The sequence below is a fragment of the Notolepis coatsorum genome, assembly GCF_963971535.1.
Source record: "Notolepis coatsorum genome assembly, chromosome: 5".
In the NCBI taxonomy this organism is placed as follows: Eukaryota; Metazoa; Chordata; class Actinopteri; order Aulopiformes; family Paralepididae; genus Notolepis; species Notolepis coatsorum.
Window position 1 is genome coordinate 91,358,070 of NC_140169.1, and position 22,424 is coordinate 91,380,493.

Below are 22,424 nucleotides of genomic sequence, written 5' to 3' on the forward strand. Positions count from 1 at the left end.
AGCTCAGGAGGAGCTAGCACAAGAGAAGCTAGCTCAGGAGGAGCTAGCACAAGAGAAGCTAGCTCAGGAGGAGCTAGCACGAGAGAAGCTAGCTCAGGAGGAGCTGGCACGACCAACGCTAGCTCAGGAGGAGCTAGCCCAGGAGATGCTAGCTCAGGAGGAGCTGGCACGCCCAAAGCTAGCTCAGGAGGAGCTAGCACAAGAGAAGCTAGCTCAGGAGGAGCTAGCACAAGAGAAGCTAGCTCAGGAGGAGCTAGCACAAGAGAAGCTAGCTCAGGAGGAGCTAGCACAAGAGAAGCTAGCTCAGGAGGAGCTAGCCCAGGAGATGCTAGCTCAGGAGGAGCTGGCACGCCAGAAGCTAGCTCAGGAGGAGCTAGCACAAGAGAAGCTAGCTCAGGAGGAGCTAGCACGAGAGAAGCTAGCTCAGGAGGAGCTGGCACGACCAACGCTAGCTAGCCCAGGAGATGCTAGCTCAGGAGGAGCTGGCACGCCCAAAGCTAGCTCAGGAGAAGCTAGCACAAGAGAAGCTAGCTCAGGAGGAGCTAGCACAAGAGAAGCTAGCTCAGGAGGAGCTAGCACAAGAGAAGCTAGCTCAGGAGGAGCTAGCACAAGAGAAGCTAGCTCAGGAGGAGCTGGCACGCCAGAAGCTAGCTCAGGAGAAGCTAGCACAAGAGAAGCTAGCTCAGGAGGAGCTAGCACAAGAGAAGCTAGCCCAGGAGATGCTAGCCCAGGAGAAGTTGGCACGGGTAGCTCAGAAGAAACTGGCGCAGCAGATGCTAGCTCATGAGAAGCTGGCGCAGCAGATGCTCGCTCAGGAGATACAAGCACACGAGACGCTAGCTCGCATGTTGAGACATCTCAAAGGACTAGAGATCCCCGAAAGGGCCTCAATGGACCAACTGATGGAAAGAGAAGTAAGGACCCCCGGTCAAGATCCAGGGTATAAGATGGTGGAGAAACTAATCCCACAGGTGCGAGGCGGGAGCATGTCTCTCAATGATGCAGCAGGATCAGTCATGACCAAGTTAAAATGCTATCTGACAAAAGGGGGGCCTCCCAGGAGTTCCCCCCGAAAACAACCAAGGACAGAACAGGGAAAAAGAAGTACCAATACCTACCTGCAGACGAGTGGGCCGCACTAACCCCAGAACAGCAAGCAGAGGTGAGGACAACAAGGGAGGAATTCAAAGCCCGGAAGGAGAATCAATAGTATCCTTACCCTCTGGGGCCCTGACACAAGTGACTCAAGCAAGTGCAAACTGCACTTGACATACAGCTCATCTGTCAAGAGGAATAATATAAAGTGTTATTGTCATTTAGGAAGAAACATGACATAGAATACTACATGCATTTTGTATATATTCTAAGTATAATATGTAAAGATGTCCGTCCTTGCTCTAAACCCAGAGTAAAGTAAAGTGAATTTGTAATCTATTTCATTCGGAAGGGATTTCCTGACAGCAACCATTTGGTGGGTTAGCACCCTACCAGCCATATCAGCTGCATGAGATGTACACTCACCAGCGCCTATGGGAAAAAAATTGAGACTCTGCAAACTCTCATCAAGCTTAGCACCTTGACGCAGGGGGACAGAGCGAGCATCAGGGTCTCTGTTGTGAAGGGCCAGATTAAACCGAATATATATATTTATTATATATATATATTTAATTGTATTTGTATATTCTCTAATATTCCCTGATATCCCTTGTATATTCCTTGTACAATATGCATTGAATATCCATTCTAGCCTACTGAACATCCCATAATAGTCTCCATTCTACTATTGGTCGAGACCTTGGTGCCAGGCTGCCATACCCCCCAGACCCAGTTCAAACGTACCGCTCAACATGTACGAACAAGTCCTAGTTCCGCGTAGGAATCTGGCTACCGCACCACTAACGGTACTATTTGTTCATAGTGCGTATATATACTGCGCTACTAAAGTAGGACTTCCTTTTTTAGTCCAGTTTCTTACCCTCCAATAGAGTGACAGACGTAAAGCCTCCCCGCGACGCCACGTGTGGGAGTAAGGCCAAGTTCGGCCTACCATCGGTGTTGTGAAGGGCCAGATTAAACCGAATATATATATTTATTTATATATATATATTTAATTGTATTTGTATATTCTCTAATATTCCCTGATATCCCTTGTATATTCCTTGTACAATATGCATTGAATATCCATTCTAGCCTACTGAACATCCCATAATAGTCTCCATTCTACTATTGGTCGAGACCTTGGTGCCAGGCTGCCATACCCCTCAGACCCAGTTCAAACGTACCGCTCAACATGTACGAACAAGTCCTAGTTCCGCGTAGGAATCTGGCTACCGCACCACTAACGGGACTATTTGTTCATAGTGCGTATATATACTGCGCTACTAAAGTAGGACTTCCTTTTCAGTCCAGTTTCTTACCCTCCAATAGAGTCACAGACGTAAAGCCTCCCCGCGACGCCACGTGTGGGAGTAAGGCCAAGTTCGCCTACCATCGGTATTGAGACATCGTGTATATTAATATTTGAATAGTCATATTTGGCACTATATCGTCGAGTTGGACGTAGTCTATTAAGCTAATAATAGTCTGTTAATATATAGTGCTTCGTACGGTGAGAATACTACCGTAGTCAGTACCCCATCGTTTCGGGCAGAGAACTGGCTGCTTATCCAGGGTGGTTGACCCCACGTGAAGCTGCACCCGAGGAGCCCCAGAGCCGACGAGCGAGTGGACCTGTATACCGGATTATTCTACCGACGACAGCCCGCCTTCCCAGGCACGGATTATGCTTTGTATACGTTGATTATTCCATGGATAAAGACCCCCGACACTGCTGTGTGTTGGAACCCCCCCCCCCTGGAGAGGACGCAAGGTGAGGAGACGCTCTGCAAGACGAGGTCGCTTCACGTCTCTCCTCCGTGGACCGGAGGACGCCGGCCCACAAAGAGTCCACCTGCTTTCATCTGTGGTCCAAGGATCGCCGGCGCATTGAACGGCACTACAGTGGGTTCACCTGGGATACCCTTGGCCAGATGAGGCAGCCGGATTCTACCCCCCCCCCCTCCCTACTCCTGTCGGCTTACAAGCGACCGGATTAACCCCCCCTAGTGTATCCAGTCTATAATCATTAAAGTATCATTGCTTTTATTCCTTAACTATTCCAGGTCGTATATGTACCACCTGCGCCTTCAGAGATTGGACATTCTCTATTGATATACCGACGAATACTCTTGCCATAAAAGTGCATACTAATTCCCATTCATAAATGTGATTGATTTGATTAAGTGCTTGCTCTACACACCATCGCTGTGTAGAAATAAAGACCTATTTCTAATTCGTACATTTGTGTTGGATCCGTTTCATCTACGTGACAGTGTTCATCATAATATATTTATGCCGTGTACTGGGTGGCCGAATATTAAGTACAAGGGTAGTGGTAGTAAGTATCATATCTAGTAATACAGTCAGGGAATTGTACCCCTCAGTTACAATTGGTCCTTCGAGCCGGAGGGTAATTAGTGTAATATTAATATAGTGTTATTAATATTGAAATGGCCTATGATGAACACTCCACGAAACGATCCTCCTAACCAACGGCCGCAGCGCGAACGACGGCTCCCTCAGTACTTAGAGGCTTACGCTGTCAGTCAACAACCTAGTCTTCTACTAACAGTAAACGCGGTAAAACTAGAAAGTAAAAGTATGTCTAACCCCAACGCCCAGACTACCCCGACCATAGAGGCCCCTACGGGTTCTAATGTAACTGACCAAGTTCACGGTGGGGACCAGTGGGAACCAGACATGACTTCACACCCCGCCAGTACTGAAGAAGTAGTCCCCGATGAGTCCCGGGAGGAATAAAACGCTACCGAGAGAGAACTCGGCACGGAAGAAGACGGGGAGAGCACCGTGGAGATAGAGCTCCAAGGCTCCGCAAGGAGTACCCCGAGGGAAGGCTCCCCTATACAACCGCCTTCTCCCAGCGAGGCAGAGAGGACCCTACAGCAGGCCTTCCTCATCAGCCTGAACGCCGCTGCTGAACGCGACCGACTGCAGATCCAGCAGCGGAGCGAAGAAGAGCATATACGTCTAGAAATAAGACGCATTCAGAGAGAAGAGAATGTGGCCCGAGACCGAGCAGACAGCCAGCGAGCAGCTGCTGGTGCTCTACGGGACGCAGAGCGCGACAGACAGCAAGCGCAACTAATAGAACAGCTGATCAGACGGACAACACCCTCTCCCTCAGCCAGAGGCTCCAGGAACTCGTCTAGACACACCTCCAGGGCGGCATCCCCTAGCCGAGTAAACAACCCTGAACTTGACCAACAGACGAGGTCTATACCCCCCACAGACCACCTCCCCCCACCGGTCCAAGCGAGACCTAGCAACCGGGAAGGAGCAGCATATCCTGTGGAGAGGCTAAACCAGAGACTACAAGCACTGGATGACCTAACTGAAGACGAAGAGGAAGAGGAGGAGAACCACGCCCGACGACAGCACAGTACTCTACCGGACCAGGAGGTCCGGTACAGCCCAGGCTATACTCCCGCGGAGCTGCGCTACAGACCCCCGACTCTATACCCGGGTGAGCACGACGCACGACCCGCACCGAGGAACAGCACCTGGACAAGCGGGCCATGGTACACTGCCGGTACCAGCCCATACCAAGGAGCGGGAGGAGACTCGCCTAGGAGGCCTCTCCCCCAACGCTCGCCGATGTATCCACAGTCAGCGTCATACATTGGCACGCCTATGGTACCCGACTTCACCCAAGAGAACCGGGCCCAGTATACAGAACTCCGCATGTGTCTGGAGACCATGTTGGTGGATGTATTGGATGAACGCCATAAATACGCCATCCTACTGAAGCACTTAAAGGTACCCCGCGCACATAATATAGCGCTCGCCTACGCGACTTCCACCACCCCATACACAGCAGCGCTGGTAGCATTGGACCAGAGGTATGGGCGCATATGGGATTACGTGATCCAGGAGATCCGACACATCGACCGCTTACCCCCAGCAATAGACAATCGAGCACTGGACGACCTGTCCATCAGAGTGCAGTCCCTGGTAGGGATGTTGGGAGCGCAGAGAGAGAAGGGGAGGCATGAACTTTACGCCAACTCAAATGTGGAAAGGATCTTGGAGAAGCTGCCGCCCGCTCGACAGGAGCGTTTTAGGCGGCAGAGAGACCACCGAGACCCGAATGGCCCCGAACCGAACCTCCTCGATCTAGCAGACTTCCTGGCGAGAGAAGTCAGCAGCCTACGGCTAGATACATTCGGACGGAGCACCCCTGGCTCCAGAGAAGGAACCAGACGACTAAATGATGGAAGAAGATCGGTGACTGATGCACCAATCGGAGTCAGTACCGAGCAGCAGGAGCCACAGTACCCCCTCCAGAACGGAGAAGTGGAAGATAGTGTGCCCCTACTGTGAGAAAGAACACTGGCTAGCGCAATGTGACTCCTTCCCCAAGCTGAACGCGGAGGAAGCAAGTCAATGGATAAAGTCCAACAAGCGCTGTTTTCGCTGTGCGCGCTCACACATGGCAGCCGAATGCCGCTTAAAGAAAAGGTGCACCAAGTGCGATGGAGCCCATCTGGACATACTTCACGACAGTAACAGACGGCGCCCTTCACCCGCACCACCCAGCAGCAAAGCGAGCGTCATGTACATCGATCCCGCCAGCAGCAGTGGAGCCCGAGTACTCCTAAAAGTAGTGCGTGTGACACTAAGCTACCAGAATAAAGTCCTGGACACTTACGCCGTCCTCGATGACGGGTCAGAGAAGACCCTTCTGCTCGCCTCCGCTGCGGCCCAGCTAGGGCTGCGGGGAAGCGAAACCCAAATGACAATTCGGACAATAAGACGAGATTTGAAGACGATAAAGGGCGAGAATGTCTCATTCTCTATCGCAGCAAGCGGCCAGCCTGAGCGACGGTACCAGATTACAGACGCTTTCACCAGCCAAGAAATAGGACTGTCGCGGTACACATACCCCGTCGCCAAGCTGATGGAGAAATATGCACATCTGCGCAAGTTACCGATCCCGCTCATAGACAATGCTATGCCGACCCTGTTGATAGGCTCCGACCATGCAGACCTCATTGTCCCGATAGACCGGGTTCATACCGGACCCCGAGGCTGTCCTGCAGCAGTCGAGACCCGTTTGGGATGGACTCTCCAAGGCCCGCTCGCCAAATCTCTCAACCGAAGTACAGCCACTAGATGTCTCCACTCCCGAGTCACGGAGGGAGAAACCGCACTCCTGCAACACGTAGAGCGGCTATGGACCTTGGAACAAATGCCCTTTAAGAACGGAAGGAAAGACATTCGCTCTAAAGATGACATTTACGCCATTCACCTCCTCGAGACAGGGACCAAGAGAGTCCCGGTCAACGGCGTGTTGAGATACGCCACGCCACTCCTGCGGCGAGAAGGAATGCCTACTTTCCACGCCAAGACAGACGCCACAGAACGGTACCTGCTGAACACGGAGCGGCGCTTAGCCAAGAACCCCGCCCAAGAGAGTGTATACCGCGCTGAGATTGAGAAGCTCATCACAGCGGGACACGTCACAAAGATGGACATTAAAGAGGCTGACCAGACCACTGAATCGTGGTACGTGCCTCACCACAAGGTCCATCACAACGGTAAAGACCGCATAGTATTTAACTGCAGCTACCAGATCGGATCCCAAAATCTGAATAAAGAGTTACTGCCCGGTCCCACACTCGGCCCCTCCCTACTCGGCGTTCTACTCCGCTTCCGCCAGGAAAAGGTGGCCATCAGCGGGGACATTAAAGGAATGTTCCTGCAGGTGAGATTAGTAGAGGAGGACAAGCCCCTGTTACGGTTCCTATGGAGAGAGAAGCCAGGAGATGAGCACCCAGCCATCTACCAATGGGAAGTCCTCCTCTTCGGAACGACGTGCAGCCCCTGCTGTGCTACATTTGCACTACAGAAACATGTAGCAGAGGACCCAGCAGCGGACGAAGAGGTCCGACACAGCGTAAAGAACAGCTTCTACGTAGACAACTGTCTACAAAGCCTTTCAACCCAGGAAGAAGCCGAGGCTCTCCTGATTAAACGGTAGTTGACTGGGTAATTTTGTTTAAACAGTAACGATAGCTAGGTAGCTAACGTTAGCTCAGGTCAAATGCACTACAGACTCGAGCAGAGGAGCCTCCTCTCAGTCCTCAGTGTTTACAAACTCTACACGGGTGTGGGCGGGCTAGGGAGGAGGAGCAGCGGCAGTTTGCAGGTTGTGTGTGTCTGAGACAGACAGCGAGTGAGATCTTCGTTTGATCGGTTTCCGCGATCGGCGAATATGACTCATTATCGGAATTCACAGATTGCATATTTATACTGAGTATCGGCCGATAACGATCGGTGGCCGATCGATCGGGGCATCCCTAGCCATTACATATTTATAAAGGCTTTGCACTGCAAAGTTAGTAAATACAAATACATCCTAAAGTGCACATTTGTTGCGGCAATTTATTGAATAAAGGCCACTTGTTTAAAAAACAATAATGAAATAATACAAGGTCTAACAAAATAAATGAAAAGTCATTTTCGCATTTATTCTCTCAATTTATTCTCTAAATTTTAGCCCATATACGTAAAATACGCACGCAGCCACATATAGTTAGACGATAATTAATCTGTATCTGGATAACCAAGGCACGGATTTTGTCGTGGCAGGTAGCGTTGTCGGGAAAATGTATATCTATACTGGTGTACTTTTCGTCCACGAAAAATGGAACCTTGAATAATTATTATTGCCCATAGACGTAAAATACTGTAAAAGTTAAGCTAAAAACGGCGACAATGCCACTTATTTCAAATGCGTTATTTGAGATGAAAATCCATACAGTAACTATTTATTTTGTTAGTGTGTGGCGGCCCGTGCTTTGTTTTCAATCTGATGTGTGGCAGGAACGATTACAGTAGATCAAGCATCTGGGTAAGTATACTTGCCCTGATGCCTCAGTGTATATGTGTAAAAAGGTCATGGTGCAAGATGAGGAGATATAATTATGCCCTCTCAGTTATATTTGCCCTATATATAAATTATATATATATTTGTATATGAAATGCTTCAGTTTAATTAAATATATATTTTAAGTTAATAATAATATTTACATTTATATATTTATAATTACATTATAATTATAATTACATGTATAAATATATAAATGTAAATAGTATTATTATTATTATTAACGTAAAAATAATATATATTTAATTAACCCATTCATTGCCGGAGCTTATATCCATCCTTGTAGCCTCTCTGCCAGCTCTATTTGTCTATGGAGATGTTCACCTTCTTTGAATGGCTATAACTTTTTAAATTGTATTGCTAAATTGACATTACTATGGCCCATTCAACATCAATTATCTATCGTTCAGGATGTAGGAACGTTTTACTTTTTCATTCACACATTCATACAATAATACGGTCTAGAGTATAAATATGTTTTTATCGTTTTCTGCAGTATTTCATAGAACGTGATATAGCCATAAATGCATATATTAGATCATCAAATGCAGTTTGATACCGATCTACGCCAGATTAAAAATGTCAACTGTACACGGTCCTAGACGTGTTGACTGATCATCTGCGGTTGACCGGAGGGGGGGGGGTCGTTTATAATTCAATGGCCGACGTTAAATGATTTATGTAGTATGGGTGATATATAGATCAGAGCAGTTTGTATCGAATATGGTAAAGAAAAACGCTGAAACTCACCCCAGTCTCCTCTTACCGTTGGGTGATGAGCGTGGAGCAAAAAGATCGCTATTATGGGATGTTGATCTAGGTGATCCAGTTCCGGTTTGTATAATACTAATACACGTCCAATCATGTTGTTTATTGAGTTATGGCAACGGATCGATATGCATGGATAGAGTCCCGCGAGCGATAGCGAGTGGCCGGACAGAATAGGGGACGGACTAAGCACTTCCGGTTTTGGCAACTCGCCGATCGGCCACCAGGTGGCGGTATTGAAGCGTTACAGAGTTGAGCGGAGTCCTACAACACCAGCAAAGACTCCGTGGGTGAAATGTGAATACCATGCCAAAAATATGAAATATTGATCTCAAAGACGCCGTAACCCGTCATTGGCAGATTACGCATGGCGAGGAAAGACGTGTAAACACGTCATCGGCGGAGAAAGGGTTAATTAAACTGAAGCATTTCATATACAAATTTAAATGGCTATATATTTAACTCACCAGAACTAACCCATGGAACGGTTTGCTTAGCATTATATTAGTGAAAAATCATTTTTTTTTTTTTTTTTTTTTTTTTTTTTTACTTTTGGGAAATAAATTTCTCAAAAAAGAAGTCTCTCAAAACCGCAATAATTTCTGGGACAATTAATTGCCCAGCAAAATGTTTTATCGTGACAGGCCTAGATATAGCTATAATATTTAAAAAGTTATAGCCCTGCAAAGAAGGTGAGCCACTCCATAGGCTTACAGCACTGGCAGAGAGTGGTAAAGATGGGCATACTGCATGGCCATGGGTTCAGGTTTCACCCCCCCCCCCGTTAGAATTACGTTTAATTTTGTTTTATCTGTTATACAATGACTTAGTATTATGTATCCACTTTCATAAATGTATGGGGCTGGGCGATTATTGATTAATTCTAATGAATGATTTAGGACGATTTTGAAAAAATAAATTTGGTGAAAGTTAGATTTGCACTTTATTAATCCCAATAGGGAAATTCATTCTTGTTTGATGATCAAGAGGCACCTTTTATTTGTTTTAAGTGAAGTTTGGTGAAAAAGCAAGTTATTGCACTATTAATCCCAATAAATAGGGACATTCATCTTTGTTTGATCAAGAGTAACATTTATATATATATATATATATATATATATATATATATATATATATATATATAGTAGTGCCGAGAGATGAGTCGGAGACGGTGGCTCAAGGCAGAGCGAATAGCATTTATTAAGCACAGAAATACAACATGCTACTGCTACATTGCTTGCAGTCGACTGACTGACTCTGAGAGAATTGCCAAATACATATATATACATACACAAATGTTCTAGAACATTGGTCATGACATCATACGGTCAGCCCTGCTTGTTAGTGTATACTAATTTACCTTTGTATACTAATCTACCTTAGTCTGCTGCTGTGTGTGTTTTTATGACCCATGTCTCGCAACAGAAAGCAGAGAAGAGAGAAGGTTTGACTGTAATGCGCTGCTGGCTGATATTTGACTCTTGTTTTGAAGGCACAGCTTGTGTTGCAATAACGAATTGCTATTTCTATCTTCATCAGCAACACAACAAATATCTGTCTTGGTTTCTAAAATTGGTTTCCTGTACATAAAGAGATCCAGCTTTCCTCGTATTAGTAGAAACAGAATAGTCAGATGCTCAGATCAGTATTCTTAAATATTTTGGACTAAGGTCATGCAATTGATGCTGCAGCATCAACTGTTAACCACTCAGCTCTTGGATTTATTAAGGGTGACAGATATGACACTCGATAAAAGTTTAAATTAAATGAAAATGTTCGCAAAATTGTTGGGTTAGTGGGGGGGGGGGCTCAACGTTTTCTTTGTTGGTCAAAACAAGGTCAGTTAGTTTGATTGATTGAAAACTTTATTAACAGATTGCAGAATGCGTACAATACAATACGGCTCAATACACACAATTATTAAGGGGATGCAGACCAGAGAAAGACTTTCGTCTTGTTTACACCAGTGGCGTCGTTAGCCCTGGGCTTCCGGGGCTTTAGCCCCGGATGTTTTTCTCCTAGCCCCGGATTTTTTTTTTTTTAGTCAGCATCCCCATTGTCTGTGCTGAATGTTTGTTAGTGTTTGGTATTTTTTGTTGGTTTTTAGTACTTTTAAACATTTTTAGTAAGTAGTTTTCATTTGATCCTATAATTCTTTCATTCACCGATTTGTGGACTTTTTTTTTTGTGTCCTGAAAGGCGCCTTATAAATCAAATGCATTATTATTATCATCCAGGAGGGAAAAGACACTTTGGATAGTAGGGACTGCATCTCTGCCTGTCCTGACCAGGAAACACTTTGCAACTGTGATCTCCTCTGGCAATAGTTGGATATTGTAATGTGTGGCGAGGGGTTGCAGCAATTCCACTGAGAGAAACTGGTCTGAGGCTGGATAACATGCCTGTATGCCTCTCATAAATTGTTATCCAACTCATGAGAACCTGCTCTCAAGCTCTTGCAGCATTCTGTCGACGACTGGATAGAACAGTCTCTGTCTCAGCTGATCTCCTGAGCTGAGGTCTGAGCTTGTGCCACAAGATGACTCAACTACATACTCGTCCATCCTTTTCTGCTTCCTCCTTTGGCTGGTAGTATGTTCCTCAATCCAAAGGCCATTACATATGGCCTTTGTCCTGTCATACATGTCCACTGCCATCTCTGATGTGCGATAACCTTTGAGTGTGTCCTGCACTGTGCTTTTAAATAGTACAGATATTGAAGATGTGCACTTTAACGCAGCAGCACCTGGAGCCATCCATACCCATGTCCAGTGTCCTATAATAAGCTTTAATCGAACCTCGGATAGTCCGGTTGGTTTGGGGTGGTGTGAAAGCTCATTCACTCTTGCAAGTGAACCCTGCTGCGGTTCATTTGAGATGTGAATGCAAAGCGGACCAAAGGCAGGAAAAGACCCAAAAATCGAATCTTTTTTTAATGAGAAGACTGAAACATATGTATATAATGAAACACACAATAGTTTTTTTTTGATTGCCTAAGCATGATTTTGAAAACGGGGCCCGGTGTTTCAAAACACACAATTAGCACAACCACACACACAATTATCAGAACACCTCAGATCCTTTGCTAAATTAAACACTTGTCAAAACCATACACTAATTTTGTTACCATATGAAACACACGTTACATAATGACTTAATTCTGTTTGAACCAGTTACACACACTGCTGTGCTTAACCTAAAACACATTTAGCAATTCTACTTCTCAGTGATTAGAGTACTGTAAGTGAAGTACGCAGATAATGTGCAAATATACAATAAATTCACCAAACACTACACAAGACCAATGCTGTAGACTGATGAAAATATAATTTATTTATCTACATATACCCAAATCAATGATGCAGACTGATGAAAAAAATAACATTTTCTCTCCATATAACCAAATCAGTCAACATTTCAACATGGAGAATCACAACAATACATGTCCCAGTTTTCATGCTACTATGTGCATAACACTGTAAGCTCAGCAAATATCAGACAAACATAAAATACTGTATCCAGTACAGGTTAAAATTACAGTAACACAATTTTTTTTTTTGAAAAAATGTAAACAGAAAATAATAGACATTATCTCTTTGCCTAGCTGGATCTGGCAAGATCATTTTTTGTTGTGATTCTCCATGTTGACTGATTTGGGAAAATGGGAGAAAATGTATATTTTCATCAGTCTGCATCATTGGTTGTCTTGTGTAGTGTTTGGTGAATGTATTGTATATTTTCACGTTCTCTGTGTACAGTACTTCACTCTCCTTCCATTTTGGTTGAAGACAGGTGAACTCACCTGCTGCATTTTTATAGTGCTTAAACCTGATTGTGTATCTACAATTAACTGTGTTTTTATTTTGTTATTGGTGTATATGTGTATGTATGTACAGTATATGTATATATATTATATGTATATATATGTGTATATATGTATATTTGTACTCCTGTTGGGGCTTCTTGGACCAGATCAATGTTTTATCTGGCTAAATAAATAAATAAATAAGAAACTGATGATTTGGTCCTGTTAACTTTGAATTTTCTAGGGACTGCCCATATCCCTCTCATGGACCTGGACCTCACTTTGAGAACCTCTAATGATTCTAGTTATTCAGTATTCATCTCTAATTAATAAAAAATTGCGTATTTCTGTGCTTAAAAAAAAAAAAAAAAAAAAAAAGGGGGGGGGGTGGTGACCCCCCCCCTCCACCCCCCTGGGCTGAAGCCCCCAATGTTTTCTAACCCTAAAAACGCCCCTGGTTTACACCAGGGTCCCCCATTTTCAATGCATCATAAAGTCGAATTGGGCAAAGGAGGCCGCGACAGATGCTACGGTCATCATTCGGTCTCCAAGAGACAAACACAATCTATCTATGTAGCTCGTTGTCGGTTAAATGTTACTTTAACAGTTACTACTTTAAATGACACTGTCCTTGTCTCGAGAGACCGAAAAGTCGTGCATCTGAAACACTGCGCCAGATCAACTGTGTCGCCGGGGAACCACCCCGTTATAACACCACGTTTGTGTTATTGCGCATTCGTGACAGTGCTGATAGCCCAAAGTTCGTGGCAAAAACATCAATAACGATAATAATCACGCCATCATTTTAAGACATAAAACAACGTATTTTTCTCACCCAACTCGCCATGGAGCACAATCCAAGAACGGCTCCCATGATGGTTAGTTAAAATGTCTCTTGTCTCTCAGTGTAAAGATGGACGTCTCGTCGCTCGTCTGTTGTCTGTTTACAATCTGAGGCCACTTCCGTTTTAGTTCGCGTGTTATGGCGTCATATCCGGGGTCCTCCCTCACACGGAAAAGACACGTCAATCCAAAGATAATGAAACCCAAGCATTATTTGAATAGTAATTTAGTGCCAAGGTGCGCCGCCATCTTGGCGTTATACTGCAATGTAAACAACAGGTGATAGAATGAACGAATGAATGAATTGCGCGATGAATTATATATTTAAGATATGTGTAACTGAGGGGTACAATTCCCTGACTGTATTGAAGAGTATGGTATATTAAACCACTACTAGTTATGTACTTTAATTACTGGCCATACAGTACATGAATATATATGGTGAACACCCACACAAGAATACGGCAATGACACATAAAGTACTATTTAGAGGGTATTTATTATTATCAAAGCAACGTTAGGTTACAGATTGAGAATTATGCTTGCGCTTGTATGGCGAAGAACACACGTAAAGTAAGTCAAGAGCGTAAGTCAATGAGAATAGTATGAATACTAAGGCCCCGTTTAGACGGAAACGCTAGCAGGTGAATCCGCAAAAATATTTTTTCGGATGTGCCTTTCGTTACGGAAACGGCGTTTTTACAGGGTGAAACCGCAAAAAAGTGAGACTACCTTCCAGGGTGGAATTCCTAGAAACGCAAAAGCTTTGCGCTCTCGTCTAAACTGTCAAAACCGTATAAATCTGTTAAAACGATGACGAAAGGGTTGTCACAGCTCTGGTCGCGCGTACTGCTTACGTAGCAGGTAAGCGCCAGTAGCCGAGACGTAAACAAAGCAAGTATGTCTGACTATATCAACGGAGATCACTTGAAGGCTACATTGGCAGTACTTTTAAAGACACAAGAATCAGTCCAGTTTTAAGATACGCTATTGGAGCTGGAATTACCGCGGCTGCTGGCACCAGACTTGCCCTCCAATGGATCCTCGTTAAAGGATTTAAAGTGTACTCATTCCAATTACAGGGCCAGCAGGTGCCTCGACTGGCCCGCGCCGTTCTGTGTTCTGAACGTAGCGTTATAGCAGTACTTTTAACCCTTTCACTGCCACACGACAGAAGGTTAACCCTTTACTATCACACAACCGGCTGTCGTGTGGCAGTGAAAGGGTTAAATACACAAGAATCTGTCCCGCGGCGTGAGTGGACCCACTGTCTGTGAGTGACTCTGCTTTGATCCAATCACATTCCCCATCCACAGTCTGCGAATCAGAGGCAGAGTAGGGCGGGTCTTCACAGCACGTCATGTGACATATGCGCCAATCGTGTGACAGCGGTGCTCCGTCGTTACAGCCTCGTCTGCACAGAGAATTCCACCCCAAAACGCTCGTCTAAACGCAAAATTAAAAGTGAAACCGCAAGATGACTTTTGCGGTTTCTGTTCACAAAACGCTCGTCTAAACGTAGCCTAAGATGGGTCTAAACTGACGCCACCTGTGGTATAGCAATTACATAGGGCACACTAGTACCAGCTGGAGACACTGGGGGGTTCCCTCCGGGTGTAAGGCCGGCCGGGTAGAGGAATGTTCGGGTACAAAGTCTGGGTCAACGAGGAATAACGAGGTTCCAGATACAGGAGCCAGTGCAGTACTCCCTTGATCAGTAGACAAAGCAACAGCTATAATCCAGTATGCTCGACAGCATGGAAGACAGCTAGCCAGCCTCTTCCTAGAGGCGGGCTCGAGTGATGATCCTCACGGGGGGTAGATCCCAAACGATAGTGGGGTCGACGGTTCTCTGCTCCAGCAGTCACGGTACCAAAGCAATATAATCCAACCAGAAAAGGTTCTGCAGTCGCCGGTGTAGGTTCTCCGGTGTACATATCCAACGGTTCTCGTCTAGGACTCCTCGGGTGGGGGCACGAGTTTAGGCCGCCCAGCCTGGATAAGTGCACTAGCTATATACACAACGAACCGGTGGTAATGCTGGTCACTGAAGAACGGTAGCCGCACGATACACTATAAATGATAGACTATTACTTCACATTAGAATAAGTCGAACTCAACGGTACTGCGTTAAACTCTGACACTTTAGCAATCTACTCGCACGCGGTTCTCAATACTCTATTTAGATGCAAGGTTGCTCGCTTCACTGCACGTTGTCTCGTGGTGAAGGCATCAAGGTTTAGAAGACAAGTGCTGCTGTGTACACCTGCGCCGTATTTATACGTAAGGTGAATTATCTAGTGCCAACCTCAGTTCTGTCTCGTATTACTGCGCAGACCCTGGACATGTTGAGTCATGCCCGGAGTTGCCTTTGAACTTGCCGTTGGGGGCTCGGTCGTTGGCGCCTAGGGGTCGCTGTCCAATAGGAGAGCGAATATTATGGTCTGGTTTGTACCCAGGTAAAGGGATATTCCGTGTATATATACAAATAATATACAAGGGATATCAAACGATATACAAATATTATACAAGGGATCTCAAGCAATAAATATATATATTCGGTTTAATCTGACCCTTTGTAACAGCCGCCTCCTAATTAGTCTGCACCTAATTAGATAAAGCAAAGACAGATTAATCGTCTTGTCAACTACTCAATGTCTGTTGTGGGGGAGTAGGGCAATTTACAAAGTCAGTGGGTCATGATCGTCATCAAGGGAGTCAGGGAGCCTTGGCAACTCTATCAGCCTCGCCATGGGTCGGGTGTAGCGGTGAGGCAGGTCGGCCCTCCTGGGTATACTGGGCTGTGCTCGCCACTGGTGGTCTGGTCGAGTCCGCTGGAAGCGTCGTACTGCTTCTCTTCCATTCAGTATCCAATAGCGACGTCGGATCTCAGCGAAGACTCTCTCTGCCCCAGCGCGGTGCACATCCTCGTCGTATTTCTTTATGATGAGTTCGGTGACCTTGTGTCGGCTGTTGAGGACTATAGGGAACTTGACGTCATCCGTTAAGTCCGGGGCCCGTCTCAGACGACCACCCACTCTGATGAGGTCATGGGCGTCGCGCTCAGGGGCCAAGTGGAGCAGTCTGCTGTCTGACGGGACTGGCTTTGATCCCTGCAGAGAGTCTAGCTCGTCGGGGAACGAGTCTCTTTGGGCTCGCTGTAGCAGAAGGAGTTCTGCTTCTTCATAGTTAGCTGCATTAATGTCAGTAGTGGAGGGAACCTCAGGGTGGTGCCACAGGAATGTCTTTAACTGCGCACTCTCAAGGGTGGGGCAGTCGTCTATGTTAGGGTCGGTGGGGACTGGTGTGTGCGTCAACCCACAGAACATAGATTTCTTGATCTCTGCCTCCTCTTGACTAGCCTCCCATGGGGTAGGGTTAGGCCACTCTTCTTCCGGGAGCTTGAGGAACTCAGGACCGTCACTGTAGATATTGTGACGTGTGAGGTCATCTAGGGACATCCCCCGTGTGATGACATCTGCTGGGTTCTGTTTCGTGTCCACGTACCTCCAGCATGCTGATTCTGTTAAGTCTTGGATCTCTGTGATTCTGACTCCCACGAAGACCTTGTATCTACACGAATCGGACTGGATCCATGTGAGTACGGTCATGGAGTCTGACCACAGGATTGTTCTTTGCACCGGGATGGTGAGTTCACGTTGGATTAACGTGGCGAGTTGCGCGCCTACCAGGGCTGCGCAGAGCTCTAGACGCGGGATCGATTGTTGCTTGCGGGGGGCTATCCTTGAGCGAGCCAGGATGAAGGCTGTGTGTATTTCTCCTCCCTCCTCTCGGGCCCGCAAGTAAGCCACCGAGCCGTAGGCTACTTCTGAGGCGTCGCTGAAGACGTGCAGGTCCATCTGGCACGTCTCCAGCCGCACCGTGGGTGGGAAGTAGCTGCGGCGTATGTTCACATTTGGGAGCGAGTTGAGTTCCTTTTCCCACTCTCTCCAGGTGGAAGCGAGGTGGTCGGGTATGGGGTCGTCCCAGCCCTGTTCCTTGTCCCACAGCTCTCGTACAATCATTTTCGCTCTGGTGGTGTAAGGTAGGATACATCCCAGCGGGTCATATTGTCTGGCGAGTGTTCTGTATACACTCCGTCTGGTGGTCGGTAGAGAGGTCGACCTTCCCTGCTCCGTGGTCAGGGGTGTGTATCTGTAATGGAGTGAGTCTGTTTTGAAGCGCCAGACTAGTCCTAATGTTATTTCTTGGGCTTCACCTGGGATGGTCGCCATCCAGGTCTCGCTGCTTGCTGCCTTTGTCTCTGGGGAGAGGCTGCGAAGTACTTGAGGGTCGCTGCTGGCCCACTGCCGGAGATCAAAGCCGCCTTTGATCAGTGAGGCGCGGAGCTTGAGTAGGAGGGCTTCGGCTTCTTCTGGCGTCGAGACGCTTTGCAGACAGTTGTCCACGTAGAAACTCCTCTCTACACTTTATCTGACCTCCTCGTCAGCTGCTGGGTCCTCTGCGACATGTTTTCGCAGTGCGAACGTAGCACAGCATGGGCTGCATGTGGTTCCGAAAGGGAGGACCTCCCATTGGTAGATGGATGGTTGCTCATCCCCGATCCTCTCTCTCCATAAGAACCGCAGCAGGGGCTTGTCCTCTTCCACTAGTCGCACCTGCAGGAACATCCCTTTGATGTCGCCGCTGATGGCCACCTTGTCTTGGCGGAAACGTAGTAACACGCCTAGTAGAGAGGGGCCGAGTGTTGGGCCGGGCAAGAGTTCCTTATTCAGATTCTGTATTCCGATCTGGTAGCTGCAGTTGAACACAATACGATCCTTGCCGTTGTGGTGGACCTTGTTGTGGGGCACGTACCATGATTCGGTCGTCTGATCGGCCTCTTGAATGTCAATTTTCTTTATGTGTCCCGCTGTGATTAGCTTGTCAATCTCAGCGCGGTACACAGTGGCTTGAGTGGGGTCTTTGGCTAGACGCCGCTCGGTGTTCAGTAGATATCGCTCCGTCGCTTCTTTTACATTTACATTTTTACATTTACATTTAGTCATTTAGCTGACGCTTTTATCCAAAGCGACTTACAAGTTCTGTACGACAAGCCATCAGGAAGGGCACAACTCTATCAGCTGAGTAACAATGTTCATCAAAGTGTTGAGTGCTACAGTGTAGGTTAGTTTATTAGGACAAGTGCATGACAGTATGGTTAGTTAGGGTTAGGTTTTTTTTTTTTTTTTTTTTTTTTTAATTCAGATAATGGTTGAAGAAGTGCGTCTTTAGTCGACGGCGAAAGATTGGACGTGTTTCGGCTGTCCTAACTGGGGTGGGTAGTTCATTCCACCATTGTGGGGCAAGGACTGAGAATAGGCGACTTCTCTTTGATGACCCTCCCGGAGCTTGGATAGGAGTAGGTCTGAGGCGGCCAGAAGATGCAGAGCGTAGGGGTCTTGAGGGTGTGTAGTTAGAGACCATTGACCGGAGGTAGGCGGGAGCAGTTCCCTTTGCCGCACGGTATGCTAGGTCGAGGGCCTTGAAGCGGATTCGTGCAGCAATGGGGAGCCAGTGCAGGTCCCTAAGAAGTGGGGTGACATGGGCCGACTTCGGTAGGTTTGAGATCAGGCGGGCCGCTGCGTTCTGAATGAGTTGAAGAGGCTTAGTGGCAGTGGCCGGGAGGCCAGCGAGCAGTGCGTTGCAGTAGTCGAGGCGGGAGATGACTGTTGATTGGACGAGGAGTTGGGTGGCTTCTTTTGTCAGGAAGGGGCGGATCCTTCTGACGTTGCTCAGGAGGAATCTGCAGGTTCTGGTTGTCGCTGCGATGTGAGCAGAGAAGTTCAACTGGTCGTCGAGGACAACACCAAGGTTCTTGGCGGTCGGGGACGCGGTCACAGCTGCATTCTCGACTGTGATGGAAAGGTCGGTCAGGGGGGAGGATTTGGCCGGCAGGTGGAGCAATTCTGTTTTGCTTAGGTTCAGTTTGAGGTGGTTGGTCGTCATCCAGGCGGAGATGTCGGACAGACAGGCCGAGATCCGCTCAGAGACGTGGATATCTGAGGGAGGGAAGGAGAGGAAGAGTTGAGTATCGTCGGCATAACAGTGGTAGGAGAAGCCATGAGACGTGATAATGTTACCCAGTGATTTAGTGTAGAGGGAGAAGAGAAGGGGTCCTAAAACCGAGCCCTGGGGGACACCCGTCCGCAGGGGGCGGGTGGCCGACAGGGTCCCTCTCCATGACACTTGGTAGGAGCGGTCATTGAGGTATGATGACAACCATGTCAGCGCAGAGCCAGCCACTCCCATTCCTGCGAGGGCCGCGAGGAGGATCTGGTGGTTGACTGTGTCGAAGGCTGCAGATAGATCTAGGAGAATCAGGACAGAGGAGAGGCCTTTCGCTTTTGCTAAGTGAAGTGCCTCTGTGACCGCAATGAGGGCTGTCTCTGTGGAGTGACCAGTCCTGAAGCCTGACTGATTAGGGTCTAGGAGGTCATTCTGTAAGAGATAAGCAGTAAGTTGGTTGGATACAGCACGTTCAAGTGTTTTAGAAAGGAAGGAGAGAAGAGAGACAGGACGGTAGTTGCCTATGACGGTAGGGTTCAGGGATGTTTTTTTTATGAGGGGCGTGACTCTGGCTTGTTTTAGGGAGGTGGGGACCACCCCCGAGTTGAGTGAGGAGTTGATGGTTGCAGTTAGGAATGGGAGGATGTCTGGTGCTATGGTCTGGAGGAGTGGGGAAGGTAGCCGGTCCAGCTGGCATGTAGTCGGACGGTTCGACGTTACCAGTGTCAGGGTCTCGGCTTCTGTAATGGGAGAGAAAGATGACAGAGTGAAGGATGAGGTTCTCGATTCAGCATTTGGAATGGGTGGGGGTTGGGAGAAGGAGCTGCGGATGTTCTCCACTTTTTCCTCAAAGAAGATCGCAAAGTCTTCGGCAGAGAAAGATGAGGGAGGGGGGGGTGGGGGGGGAGTGAGGAGGGAGGACATGGTAGCATGCAGTTTGCGAAGATTCTTGGCAGAGGCCTCGATCCTATGGTGAAAGAAAGAAGCTTTGGCATTAGTAATGGTTTTGGAGAATGTTAACAAGAGGTTGTGATATGTGTCGATGTCAGCAGTGAGGCGTGACTTTCTATACTTCCTTTCAGCTGCTCTCAGGACCTGTCTTTGTTCTCTCACTGGATCTGTCAGCCATGGACTTTTGAGGCGTGGAAGGTGGGCATACCCTCTCGCCTCAAGAGTGGAGTTGCGTATCTCATCACTCCATTGACCTCGACTCTCTTTGTTCTCTGCTCGAGGAGGGTTATGGCATAAGTGTCTTCCTTTGATCGAACGAGTTTCTTTTCATTCTTAAAGGGCATTGCGTCTAATGTCCATAGCCTCTCGACGTGCTGTAAGAGGGTGGTGTCTTCTTCTTTTATTCTTGAGTGGAGGCAGCGAGTGGCTGCTGGTCGGTTGGGAGACCTGGAGAGGGGGCCTTGTAGTGTCCATCCTAGGCGGGTCTCGACTGCTGCTGGACAGCCTCTGGGCCCGATGTGGACCCGGTCCGTTGGGACGATGAGGTGTGCGTGGTCGGATCCTATGAGCAGGGTCGGGGTGGCGCCGTCGATGAGCGGTATAGGTAGTTGACGTAGGTGCACGTATTTTTCCATCAGCTTGGGGATGGGGTAGGTGTACTGTGACAGGCCTATGTCTTGGCTGGTGAAGGCGTTAGTAATCCTATACTGCTTCTCGGGCTGCCCCACTGCTGCTATCGTGAAGGAGACATTTTCACCCTTCATGGTCTTCAGGTCTCTTCTTATAGTACGGATTGTCATTGTTTCTTTGCTCCCCCGCAGACCCAGCCGGGCTGCGGCGGATGCGAGGAGGAGAGTCTTTTCTGACCCATCGTCCAGGACGGCGTAAGTGTCCATGACCTTGTCCTCGTAGCTTAATATCACTCGGACCACTTTCAAGAGCACTCGGGAGCTCCCGCTGCTGGCGGGGTCGATATACATGACGTTCACTCTCGAGCTGCTTGGGGGTACGAGTTTCTTCTTGTTGCTGTCATGTAAGACATCCAAGTGGGCGCCGTTGCACTTGCTGCATTTCTTCTTTAAACGGCACTCGGCTGCCATATGGCTGCGCGCGCAGCGGAAGCAGCGGCGGTTGGCTTTGATCCACTGACTTACCTCGTCAGCGGTCATCTTCTTGAAAGTATCACATTGAGACAGCCAATGTTCTTTCTCACAGTACTGGCATACAAGCTTCCACTTCTCTTTCGTCGAGGGGGTGTTGTGGTTCTTGTGCTGCGGTACTGACTCGGCTTGGTGCATAACGGTCACCGACCGGCGGTTATCATTAGATCTCCGAGGTCCATCTCTTGGGCTTGGTCCACTCCACACGAACGTATCAAGTCGGAGGCTGCTGACTTCCCTCGCGAGGAAGGCGGCCAGGTCTAGGAGGGATGGCTCGGGACCGTCGGGATCACGGTGGTCTCTCTGCCGCCGAAAGCGCTCTTGGCGGGCTGGAGGGAGCTTCTCTAGTATTCGTTCCACATTAGAGTTAGCATATAGTTCATGTCTCCCTTTCTCCTTTTGGGACCCCAGCATCCCTACCAGGGATTGTACCTTGATAGAGAGGTCATCCAATGCTCTATTGTCTTTGGCTGGGGGGAGACGGTCTATAGTTCTTATTTCTTGTATCACGTAGTCCCATATGCGTCCATAACGCTGGTCGAGGGCCACTAGAGCCGCGGAGTATGGGGTGCTTGAGTTGGAATATGCCAGCGCTATATTATGCGCTCTGGGCACCTTGAGATGACATTTTTGTACGACTCATCAGGGACGTCGGACATCATAGTCTCTAAGCACATCCGTAATTCCGTGTACTGTGCTCTGTCCTCGTGCGTAAAGTCGGGGAACGTCGGTGTGCCAAGGTACGATGCCATGGATGGCTGGCACATTGGTGAGCGTAGGGGAAGAGGCCTCCTGGGCGAGTCTCCCCGTACGTGTTGTCGTGGGCTGGTACTTGGTGGGTACCAGAGGCCGGGTACCCAGGTGCTGTTCCTCGGTGCCG

At 47.8% G+C, this 22,424-nt stretch overlaps 1 protein-coding gene across 1 annotated transcript in view; it reads right to left on the reverse strand.

Moving 5' to 3' along the window:
* Positions 1-13,523, reverse strand: part of serinc1 (serine incorporator 1) — a 52,265-nt gene extending 38,742 nt beyond the window's left edge. Inside the window, exon 1 of the mRNA XM_084313936.1 lies at positions 13,417-13,523. Within this exon, the coding sequence (XP_084170062.1) occupies positions 13,417-13,455 (39 nt within the window). The 5' untranslated portion in view covers positions 13,456-13,523. The remainder of the gene's footprint in view (positions 1-13,416) is intronic.
* Between the last annotated feature and the right edge of the window lie 8,901 nt (positions 13,524-22,424).